Source organism: Coenobita brevimanus, chromosome 113 (genome assembly GCF_032717465.1).
Source record: "Coenobita brevimanus isolate Jiangsu-jjx chromosome 113, ASM3271746v2, whole genome shotgun sequence".
Classification (NCBI taxonomy): Eukaryota; Metazoa; Arthropoda; class Malacostraca; order Decapoda; family Coenobitidae; genus Coenobita; species Coenobita brevimanus.
Window position 1 is genome coordinate 5153156 of NC_137066.1, and position 12321 is coordinate 5165476.

A 12321-nucleotide genomic window follows, 5' to 3' on the forward strand; every position below is an offset into this window, starting at 1 on the left:
AATGGTGTCCTGTACACCAGGAAACTATTTACTCCTCTGAGTGGTAACCATATAACCAAATTGTGGCGTCTGGTGGTTTAATGGGTAATTAAGGCGCTCCAGTCGGATGGAGCCTGTTTAGGTTTATATCCAAGAGGTTGTTGGGGTTTATTGCTAACGTAATGCCACTCAGGGATGAGTGAGGCTAATCACTCTCAAGTTAAATGTCAGGACCAACTTGCCTAACCCCGGGCTCCTACGCTCCTCATAGGGCAATATAGGATTGGATGATAGATGGATAGATGAAGAACATCAGACTCAAAATTGTAGATTTGATTAACTCGAGATGCTTGGACGCTGTACAGGAAGTAAGATAAATAAAAAAATAAATAAATAAATAAACTAATAGGCAATGGGAAAGACAGACCGAGGAATACCCGAATACGGTACCAGAGTTGACCAGTGCGGTGCTGATAGGACTGAGAATATCACTAAACTCTTGTAACAGACAGCTGGGCAGAAAAGAGTGGGGTGTGTGTAGCCAAATGTGTGCTGCCTGCTGCTTTACTGGGAAGGAGTGTAATTAGAGAGTTGGGAAGAGTAGGGGTAAACGAATTGACGGTAGAAGAAAGTGTGGGTTGCGAGAGATCAATGAGAAAATATAGGGTGAGAGGAGTCAAAGAGAAGGGGATATGTTAAGATCTAAAAAATAAAAAATAAAAATAAAATAAAATAATAATAATAATAATAATAATAATAATAATAATAAATCTCCTTGTTCCAAAATAACCGCCTATGACTCCTCCTCCCCCCCCCTTCCCCCCGCCACACCCTCCCAATATATGAGATACGAACTCATTGCAGGAGCGAAAATCACTTCAGACCGGAATGAGCAACAGAATAGGAGTAAAACACACACACACACACACACACACACACACACACACACACACACACACACACACACACACACACACACACACACACACGTGCTCGCGCGCTCACTCAGTCGGAGTATCACACTTATCCTCGGCGAAACGGATTTTCACGAGTGAGAGAGAGAGAGAGAGAGAGAGACAGACAGACAGACAGACAGACATACGGACAGAGACCTAGACAGAGAGACAAAGGCAGAGAGTTTAAAGTTCTCACGGACTATATGGATTTGGGAGTTAGGTGCACCATCCATAGCCAGACGCCATAATCCCACACGGGGTGGCCATTGGACTTTGAGTTCGTTGTTTTATAGGGAGGGGCACTAACCATCTGCCAACCCACTTGTTGGCACGTACGGAACAAGTACGGGTTGGTTATATGGTTACCACCCAGCGTTGTAAATCGTGTCCTGACTTACACAAAGGCCTTTAGTTTGTGACTGTATGTAAAGCCACCTGAAAAGGAATGAATAGTAATAAAAAGTGACAGAAAAAAGTAGGAGAAATAGTAAAAGAGGAGGGCAGACACAAAAAAAGAATGATTTTAATGGTGAAGGATGAAGTAGGCAGCACTACATCATGTGAGTGGATGATGGAAATTTTTTTCAGTATAGTAACTCTGCATGTAGGCAAAACAGATAAAGTGTTAAACAGAGAGTCCAGGAAAAATAATATATATATAAATTTTTCTGTGGGGGGGTGGATTTTTTACCCATGCATTCCGTGGACATATATCTTATTTTCTTCATCTACAGGCAGTTTTGTTTGCCTGGGAGATATCTGAAGTGATGGGGTTAGGTACAGTCTTCATTAAACGCTTGACTGTTAGGGAGGTATCATGATTTAAATAATAATGCTTAATAATAGCACAAATATATTACAGACGAAGTGGTCATAGCAAAATGTTTTAAGAGTAGGTATAAAAAAGAAGTTGAGAAAGTTAAATCTGTTCGGTTCTATGATGCTTCATTTACTGAATTCTTGCTGACGCAAACCAATATTCATCAGCTTTGGGCAAGACCTGATGTAGTTAATGGGTTAGAAAAAACACCATCCACTCTTTTCACAAAGAGAAATCCCCCAAAGCGAATACAGTTAATTTGATCCCTTGAATGCGTTATGATTATTTTTAATTTATTGTAGTGTCTTCAGACATACCCCGTGGGGGTAGGGTTTTTTTTTCAAGAATACTCCCCCAGTATCCCTGCTTGTCGTAAAAGGCGACTAAAAGGGTTGGAGGAGGGTTAGTGCCCCTCCCTGCAACACAACTAACTAAAAAGACAAACAAGAAGCCTCGGACAAGGACTGACCAAACGATGACGACCCAGGACCGGACAAAGGACTTGGTAATGGCTACATGGAATGTAAGAGGAGCGAATGATGAGGTGAAAGAGAGAGAGATTGTCCAGGTGCTTGAGGGTGCGAAAGTGGATGTATGTGGAATAACTGAAACAAAATGGAGAGGAGAAAGTGTGAGAGAATGGGAGTATGGATGGGGTATATGTGCAGGAGTAGGTGAGAATGAGAGGGCAAAGGAAGGAGTATGTATAGTTGTGAGTAAAAGATGGAAGAAGGGCATAAGACAGTATGGATCACTTGGGTCAAGGATTGTGTAGGTAAGGTTGAAAGTTGGAATACAAATGTGGGCGATTGTGTGTGTGTATGCGCCAATGCAAGATCGTGCTAGCAGAGTGAGAGAAGAGTTCTGGACAAATGTGGAAGTGTGCATGGAAAAGTTTGGAAGGAATGAGAGAGTGTTTTTGATCGGTGATATGAATGGTAAAGTAGGGAATGTGAAGGTGGACGGAATAGTTGGGGAGTGGGGTGTGCCTGCTAAGATAGATGAGAATGGGAGTGCGTTAGTGGACATTTGTGCTGAGAGGGGGTTGGTGATAGCCAATACCCTCTTCAGGCATAAAATGATCCACAGGTATACATGGCAAGTGATGAGAAGGGTGGGTGGTGAACTGAATGAAAGGAAGGCAATGATTGATTATGTGTGTATAGATGAAAGGATGCGAAGATGTGTAATGGATGCAAGGGCTTATAGAGGTTGGGGCAGTGGACTTTCTGACCACTACTTCATGGTGGCCAGAATTAGAATTCAAGTAAGATGGAGAAATAGAAGAAGGGAAAGACGAGAGGAAGGAGTAGTTGCAAGGAGAGTGGAAAGGTTACAAGAGGATGAGAAAAAGGCAGAGTATAAGAGAGAAATGGAGGAACGATTGGGCAAATATGAATTGGAGCAGATGGGGGACGTGGAAGGTGTGTGAAGGATATTTACAGAAGAAATATGTGCAGCATATGATGTGGTGTGTGGGAGGAAGAGAAGACTGAGGGGGGTGCAAGGAACAGCGTGGTGGACTGAAGAGGTGAAACAGGCTGTGGCACAAAAGAAGAAAGCATACAATGAATGGATGAGAAATAGGGGCGTGGAAGAAGTTGAGAGGCGGAAGAGAGAGTTATATGTAGAAAGAAAGAGAGAGGTGAAAAGATTAGCAAGAGAGAGTAAGAAGAGAGTGGATGAGGAATTTGGAAGGAATTTGAGTGTAAAGTGAAGGGACTGTAAGAAAATGTTCTGGAAAGAGGTGAAGAGAGTAAGACAGGCTAGAAGTGAGGTTAGCAGGGGAGTGAAAGATAAAAATGGTAGATAACTAGTGGAGAAGGGAGAAAAAATGAGCAGATGGAGAGAACACTTTAAGGAATTGTTGAACATACAGGATGGAAGTAATGCGAGTATAAGTGGCTGGGGAATGGCTGGGAGAAGGAGGGAGGTGAGAAGACACGAAGAAATCAGTAGGATAGAAGTTGTGGAAGCAATGAAGAAAGATAAATTGGGGAAAGCCCCAGGCATTGATGGAGTGTGTGGTGAAATGCTGAAGCATGAGGAAGAGATAGTAGTAGAATGGATGTGGAAGATGTGCAGATTGGCCTGGGAGGAAGGTCGAGTCCCGGAGGATTGGAAGTCAGGTATAATTATTCCCTTGTACAAAGGAAAAGGGGAAAAAGAAGTGTGTGGTAATCATAGGGGCATTTGTCTACTTTGTATAATAGGAAAAGTGTATGGTAGGATACTTATTGACAGAGTTAGAGAAAGAACAGAGGAATTAGTTGGAGAAGAACAGGGAGGCTTTAGGAAGGGAAGAGGTTGTGTAGATCAGATATTCATTCTTAGATCTTTAGTGGAAAAGTTTCTAGAGAAGGGAAAGAAGTTGTAAGCGGCCTTCATGGATTTGGAGAAAGCATATGACAGGGTGGATAGACAAGGATTGTGGAAAGTATTAAGAATATATGGAGTAGATGGGAAGTTGTTGAATGCTGTGAAGAGTATGTATGATGGTGCTAAGGCTGCAATGCGTGTGGATGGTGAACTAAGTGAATTTTTCTCTTTGAAAGTTGGGTTGAAACAGGGATGTGTCATGTTTCCATGGTTGTTCAATCTGTATATGGATGGAGTAATAAAAGAGATACAAGGTAGGGTAGTGGATGTTGGAGTGGCCCTGGTGAGAGAGGATAGTGTTTGGAAGCTCCCTGTACTGTTGTTTGCAGATGATACTGTGTTGTTGAGTGAAGACGAAGGAGAACTGCAAGGCTTGGTGAATGAGTTTGGGAGAGTGTTTAAGAAACGGAATCTAAAGGTGAATGTAGGGAAGAGTAAAGTGATGGTCTTTGAGAGAGGTGAAGCCAGTGATTGTACAGAGAGGTTGGATGGTGAGGAATTGGAAAATGTGAGTACTTTTAAGTACTTGGGTAGTGTGATGAGTAAGGATGGAGGCTTGGAGGGTGAAGTGCTTGAAAGGGTACAGCAGGGAAGAAAGGTTGCTGGTTCTTTGAAAGCAGTGATAAGAAACAGGGAAGTGAGTATGGAAGTGAAAAAGTTACTACATGACAGTATTGTGATACCATCTCTAACTTATGGAAGTGAAGCTTGGACGTTGTTGGCAGGACACAAGTCAAGAGTGAGAGCAGTGGAAATGAGTTATTTAAAAGGAGCCTGTGGAGTCACATGAAGAGACAGGCCGACGAATAAGGATATAAAGGAGCATTGTGGTGTGGATGTGGATGTGATAGGAAGCGTTATGAGGAACACATTGAGGTGGTTTGGCCATGTGGAGAGGATGGAGGGTGAAAGACTGACGAAGAGAGTGTATGTGAGTGAGGTGGAGGGGGGAGGAGGGAGGGGGAGGCCGAGGATGAGATGGAGGGATGGGGTGGAGAGGTATATGGGAGAGGGGTGTGTGAGTTGGGAGCAGGACAGTAAAATGGCGGGGGACAGGGCGACGTGGAGGAGATTTGTTTTTGGCCACCCCAACGGGATTGAGGCGTCTGGCAATAGATAGATAGATAGTCTTCAGACATATTACTGAACTCACGAAATGGCCTCTGGTACCGACGGGGCTAATAAAGGACACAATCATATAACTCCTTAAGTTCCAAAAGTTCTCAATTAGCTAAATGAAAACTTTTTAGAGACAGGAAGAATTTAATGCCAACATATGCCATCGGACTGAAGGGGATGGATGGTTGGATGCTACCGCAGTGGAGGTGTTATGGAGGCGATGGATTTGCTTATGTGTGTCTGCCCCCAGACGACTTTGATCAGCTCAGAAATGGTGTCTGAAAACTTTCTAGGGACAGGAAGACTTTAATGCCAACATATGCCATCGGACTGAAGGCGCTGGATGGTTGGATGCTACCGCAGTGAAGGTGTTATGGAGGCGATGGATTTGCTTATGTGTGTCTGCCCCAAGACGACTTTGATCAGCTCAGAAATGGTGTCTCTTACTAAAACAACTACGAACATTAGCCATTAACCCAGGATGTATCCTTATGCAAAATAAAATGGACCTTAGTTAGCTAGAAAAACAAATATGTTCTTGGACTGAGGTGGATAGGAGAATAAAAGTTAGAATGATGCTTAACCCAATCCATTCACGACGATAACGTCATATTGCACTCACCCAGATCATGTTATTCAACTGATGGCAGACTTGTGCTACAGCAGGTTTGATACTACCTTAACTCATTAACTACATGAGATCTAGCCCGGAGGTTTAAAAATATATCAAATTAACAAAAATAAAAAAAATCGGAAGATGAGCCAGATGTAACCATAATTAAATCTTTCATTAAGAGAGCTGTTTCAAATGAAAGTGTTTGGAAGCAGTATAAACAAAACATAAGGCCACACTACCGCATTCAACACGTTAACCGTTTCCGCATGAGTCCGTTTTTCCATTTGGTTTGGCTAACCGTAGTTACTTTGAATCAACGCAGGAAAAATCCTCCTGACGTAGAAGTTAATGGAGGATAAACGTACACTTTTAAGCATACACGTCCCTCCAAAGCTGACAAAAATCATATGGAGATGGGAAGAATCTAATGAAAGCAAAAGGAGAGACTGTGAAGGTGTTAACTGGGTTATGAATATGCATTACTTACATGATACTGATGTTTAGGTATCGTTGGAAGGAGTCTGAAGAGAGGACTATCCTGTTGTTGCCCAGTAGCCTGTGTGGCAGAAAGAGGGTGTAGTCATGAGCCCCTGCACGTACAGTATACATTTACGTTCATATTAACTCGCACATACATACATATATACACACATAAATACATGCTTATGTTGCTAATTCAAAACTGGAATTTATAGCGTCCAAACTCTTGCTAGTGAAGGCAACTTAGCTGTTCTTCTAAAAGAACTGACGGACGTAAATTAGGATATCATAGTCTTAGCAAGGTCAGAAGACCAGGTAAGGCATTCACAGAATTGTCTGATGGTCACATATTGTACTACAGAGACAAACAAGAGAAGAAGGATGATGATGTATGATTACTGGTCAACAAACACTTGAGTGGCAACACTGAGGAATTCTTTGGTATTAATGAGAGTGTAGCAGGTATAAAAATATAACTGAACAAGAGAAGCAAGATGAAGTTAATCCAAGTCTATGCATCAGCACCAGCTTATGATGAGCAAGTAGAAAAATTTGATGTAGGTTTACAAGTAGCAATGAATAAGCACAAAACCCGGTATATGTTTGTGGAGGGCGACTTTAACGAAAAATAGGCATGAAAATTGCAAATGAGACAGCAGCAAGGCATGTTGGAATGGGCAATCAGAATGCGAGTGGTGAAATGCCAATGGAATTTGCAGAAAGGAAGAGTCTGAGAGTGATGAACACGTTCTTTCACAGGAAACAAAGTAGGAAGTGAACATGGTGGGGAAAAAACATTTTATCCTCACTGACAAATTACATGCCGTTACAGTGAAGAGGCAACTGCACTCAACAAAGCAGATGTACCTGTACTAAGTGGCCACAGAATGGTAAGAAGTCAAGTATTACCTGATCTCAGAAGAGAAAGAGAGTGGGTGATCCGCGGGAAACAGCCAAACTTTGTAGCAATGACGGAGAAGGAAGCAGAATATAGCTTGGTAATTCAAAATAAATACTCATGGTTGATGGATGAAATAAATACCGACGTTAAGCATATGAAGGAAACCTTCTCGAGAATAGTAAACAAAGCACCTCAAGAAATACAAGCTAGGCATGAAACAGCAACAAGATCCCAAAGAGTAAAAAGGAATTTTATAAGTAAAGAACATGACTGCATGGGCAAGGATAGATGACACTGAATTAGCCAAATTAAAAGAAAAAAAATATCAAAAGAAATAACTCTGAAAAATTCGATAATATTACGTGAATATAACAGAAGAAACATTAAGGAATGGATGAAAACTCAAGGAAACCAAGCGGAGTCTCGGTATAGGAAGAAACCAAATATTTTCTCTCAGAGACTCTAATGGAGGGATAACGAATAACAGAAATGAAATGGTCAAAAATACTTGAAGAAGTGTATACAAAACGTCACAGCAGCAGTACAGTGGTCGAGGAGTCATGTGAGTATAGAGAGATAGTTGATACAATCATCCTGAGCGTTACATTAGATGAAATAAAGAACGCTCTGGGATGAAAGAAGAGGGATAAAGCAGCAGATGATTGCATCACCGTTGACCTTATTAAGGGTGCTGGTGACTTCACAGAAAACATGGGGCCTAACAAAATCCTTGAAACTTAAACTTTGGAGAGCTCAGAGAGGACCAGAAAGGATTATGATGAGGGTCGTGCGCAGAGATAAAAATGAGAACTTCGTGGGTAAGCGAAAAAAAAGAAAGGAGAGGATAAATTACTGCAATAAAAAAACATAAACGGATCTGTACATGTCACGTCCTTCATAGATCAGCTTACAAATGAACAAACAAGGCAACTGAGTGGAAACACAGGGCTGGAGTGAGAGGAGAAACAGACTGAACAAGAAATGGCGAGATGAGATTTAGAGATTCGCTGGGACGAGATGGAACAGACTAATATCCAATATGGCAGAGTGGGAAAAACTAAGAGAGGCGTGTTTGTCCTCCAGTGAATTGGCTGAGGTTAATACAGTGTATATATATATATATATATATATATATATATATATATATATATATATATATATATATATATATATATATATATATATATATATATATGCCTCGCCATTGTTTGCTCACTTAACTCCTTCTTTACCGACTTACTATGCATAGTATACATTATTATCCTCTAGCATCTTATATATTTTTATTAACAATAGGTAATGTTTAAGTAACATCTCAGTCTACATATCGCTAGACACCTTAGTCCCGCAAGGAGTAGCCTTAATCGAATTTCCTCCAAGTCGCCCTGTCCTCTGCCATCTGGCTACCCTCTCCAACCCCCACCACACTCTCTCATATACAACAGATAAACAAGTGACGTATATTAAAATGTCAACGTACATTGTCCTACAATGACTTGATAAAAGTTGTATGTTACTGTGCCTGCTGAGGTGACGAGAATACGACCCATAATACATTGTGTGGTTATGTCTGAACTGCTGACCACAATGACTTATTAGGGTTGAACTCTGATGCACGGAAACACAAACATGATGAGTTTAAAACAGCTCCAGTCTTCCTTGGTATTAAAGCCTCAACACATACACTCCTGCATAGGCGCATATGATCGGCTCCCCAAGAGGAAACTGGTTGATCAGCTTAAGAGTATGGTATGTGATAAAATAATGATAAAAGCAATAAGGACCGAGTACACTTGTACTAAAATGTATTAAGGTCTGCAGTAATTGATTCGTCTATTGGCGTCTGCCCAGTGGGCTCCAACTAGTTGTTTACTTTTTATTTTGTATATAGATCACATGCTTAGAATGATAAAAAATGAAATTGTGACAGATGGTTTCATTGGTGGATTACTTGCTTTATTATTAATGGATGCTGCTGCAATATTGGCAACTAACAGGGAGATATGTGAATGAAATATGGGTACTTTATGCAATATTATAATGATTGAATAGTTAGCAGCGAGAAGAAAACGATTGTTTTTGTCATTAATGGTGAAGAAGATAAAACGAATCTAGTAGTTGAAGGTGTGACCGCGAATTTCGTCCCTAGGTACCATTACCTTGTGTCCTGGTTCCTGGACACAGGTAAGATGGACGGCGTGTTTCACATGCATGAGACAAAGAGCAAGACAGTTGTAAACAAAATTTATATTTTTTGTGTAGATGACACAAATGCCCGTCGTACATAAAAAGGTTTTTGATGCAGCTGCAAGATCGGCATTGTTGTATAGCTCTGAGCCATGGCTGCCCAGTAACTTGAAAAGAATAGAAAGACGATATAATAAGATGATGAAATGCCTGCTTGGAGTACAGAAAAATACGAGTATTAATTTGTGTATGATGAGAGTCGGGTACCTTCCAGTACGACATGTTGTTGCAAAAAGTAGGTGTACCTTTCTTAAATCAACGTTCAGACGTGTGGATATAGAACATCCTTTTCACTTTGTGTATGAATTCCGTAGGGCTGAAAATATCCCAGGATTTAGATTTTTTGGTGACGGCCATGGAATTTAGATATACTGTAATGTAGAACCAACGGAGAAGGTAAAAAAAATTAGAAAAATCAGATAATGCCACAAAATTTGGAACATACAGATCAGCCCTCAACCCAACTATGGCAGTGCATGAATTACACTCAGCTAAGAAGTATATTCCTGATTATCAAAGCGAGTCATTCACGAGACTCTGGTTAATGTCACATAACCTACGCACCTACTGAACTTAGAATTTGTCAGTGTGACAACAATCATGGACAAACAGAATGACACTGCTTGAGTGTTCATTAACAGATTATCAGATTATCACAGTGATAGATATCAGATGCTTAATTCAGAAGACATTAATGATATCCTAATTGAAAATGTTTATGTACATGAATTGGGCAATTACATTTATGATGAACACTTACAGTTAAGCTACAAAATTTCTCCTACATGTTTTTAGTACGGATTTGTTTGTTATGGTGGACAAATGTATTAGATATTTTTTGTTAGTATATTATTTGTGTATGTACATTCTTTTGCCAATAAAATAACTAAAGCCATCATTTATGACGTAAATCTTAAAAACCCATCAAGCAATCTCTTAAAAAGTAATATGCAGTTTTGTATGTCCACACACACACACACATACACACACACGCACAAACACACACACACACACACACACACACACACACACACACACACACACACACACACACACACACACACACCAGTCCTATTCATGCAATCATAATAACAAATGCATAGTGTGGCTTACAAAGCTGTAACTCGCTGGTCTATGTCTTGAGGTACGGAGGTGAGGTTGGCGTTCTTGCAGTGAAGTCGATCACCCTGCCGACACAGGCAGTATTCCGGATATCTGGTCAGATCTGTGAGAACAGAAAGAAAAAAGAAAAAAGACAGGATTATTGTGTATCGACTATACGAACGATCATTAAGGCAGATAATCAGTTTTGTTACAGTCAAGTCTTCCCTTAGAGTATGAAGCAACAACTGAATTTACACCCAGCGCCACAATATTACTCCACAGAGAACAGGAAAAAGAAAAAAATAAATATTATCTATAAGACCGACAAGACTAAGAAATGAACACGAGATCTTCCAACTGTCAGCTGAGGTGGCTATGGTACCACTGCACCACCAGCTCCCTCCACCCATCACCTTCCAACTGCTCCAGAAAGGGAGAAGTGGGTGTGTCAGACAAAACCAAGTGTGTCAAGTGAAAGATATACGAAAAGTGTGCATGACGAATAAAACCGTCTGGTGCAGCAGGATTATAAAGACGTTATGATTTTCAAAATTTTAATTGCTAAAAAAAAAAAAAAAAAATTCTACTATGAGGGGTCGTTCCTAAGGACAAAACACGTTTGGGATTACTAAAAAAGGAGATAATAAGAATACGTCAATATACTAAAAAAGTTAATGAAACTGCTTTTCACCTGTGCCCGACAAGGGCACTTTCTAACACTGGTCTGGTGGCAGTGACACCAAACTCCCGGTAGATAAGTCGCCATCGTTCTACAGGATTTAATGGCCAGTCACAAAGAAAAAGGAATATCTTTAATCCCTTCCCGTACCAAGGGCCTTTCCTAAGATGAATTAAATCATTTGCTGGCAGAAAGTACTACAGGAGAGAAATTAATGTTGCTCCCTGTGACTCCACCGAATAACAAATACCAAAATATACCCCGGGATTTTTTTTTTTCTTTTGAGGCGTGGAATACCTACCCTTGTTCATTAATTTTTTTTCTTTTGAGGCGTGGAATACCTACCCTTGTTCATTAATTTTCCCATATGGTTGTAAGCAATTTTGTTGGTAACAATAGTATGGTCTGTTGTCATTTGTTATACTCGTTCGCATTTAGTGCGACAGGTGTAAAATTTTACCTGGTGTGTGTGTGTGTGTGTGTGTGTGTGAAAAATATATCTCCAATTCTTTGATCCGGTTTTAACCAAACTTGGTGGAGATGTTGATCCGTGAATAGCTTGACTCATTTTTGGTCTAACAACTGGTGATAAGTGTGAATGTCATACGGGAAAGTCTACTTAAACAATGTTCATCTAGTTCTGACCAAGGTGTTGGAAGGGTTGAAGAGATGGCAAGAACGAATGGAATTGATATTGAGAATTACTAGTCATCGGCAAGGCCAAACTTCGGTACAACAGGTGTTAAAACCACTTCGTCTGTTACCCTTGGGTAAGAGACGAGCTCCTGATTTAGCTCATTCCTGGAAAGTGTAGGAAAATATATTATTAATTTGTAAAAATTAAAATAAAAAGACTATTTTGCCTATTCTTTATCGATGTTAAAAAAAAAAATACGTATACAGAGAAGAACAACAAGAACCAGCACCCAGAGCAAGCACCATCCCCGTGCCCTCTAATTGGCCTGAGGCTGGAACAGTTAACTTTGCCCTGTGACCTTGACCTTCACCGACCGCTCTCAAAATTTAAGCCCCTCATTCGTG

At 40.5% G+C, this 12321-nt stretch overlaps 1 protein-coding gene across 1 annotated transcript in view; it reads right to left on the reverse strand.

The window, feature by feature from the left end:
* Positions 1–12321, reverse strand: part of LOC145418320 (relaxin receptor 2-like) — a 207381-nt gene that overhangs the window by 122045 nt on the left and 73015 nt on the right. The window contains exons 4-5 of the mRNA XM_080286760.1: positions 10611–10722; positions 6357–6425 (exon numbers count right to left, since the gene is read on the reverse strand). Coding sequence (XP_080142886.1) covers positions 6357–6425; positions 10611–10722 — 181 coding nt within the window. The remainder of the gene's footprint in view (positions 1–6356; positions 6426–10610; positions 10723–12321) is intronic.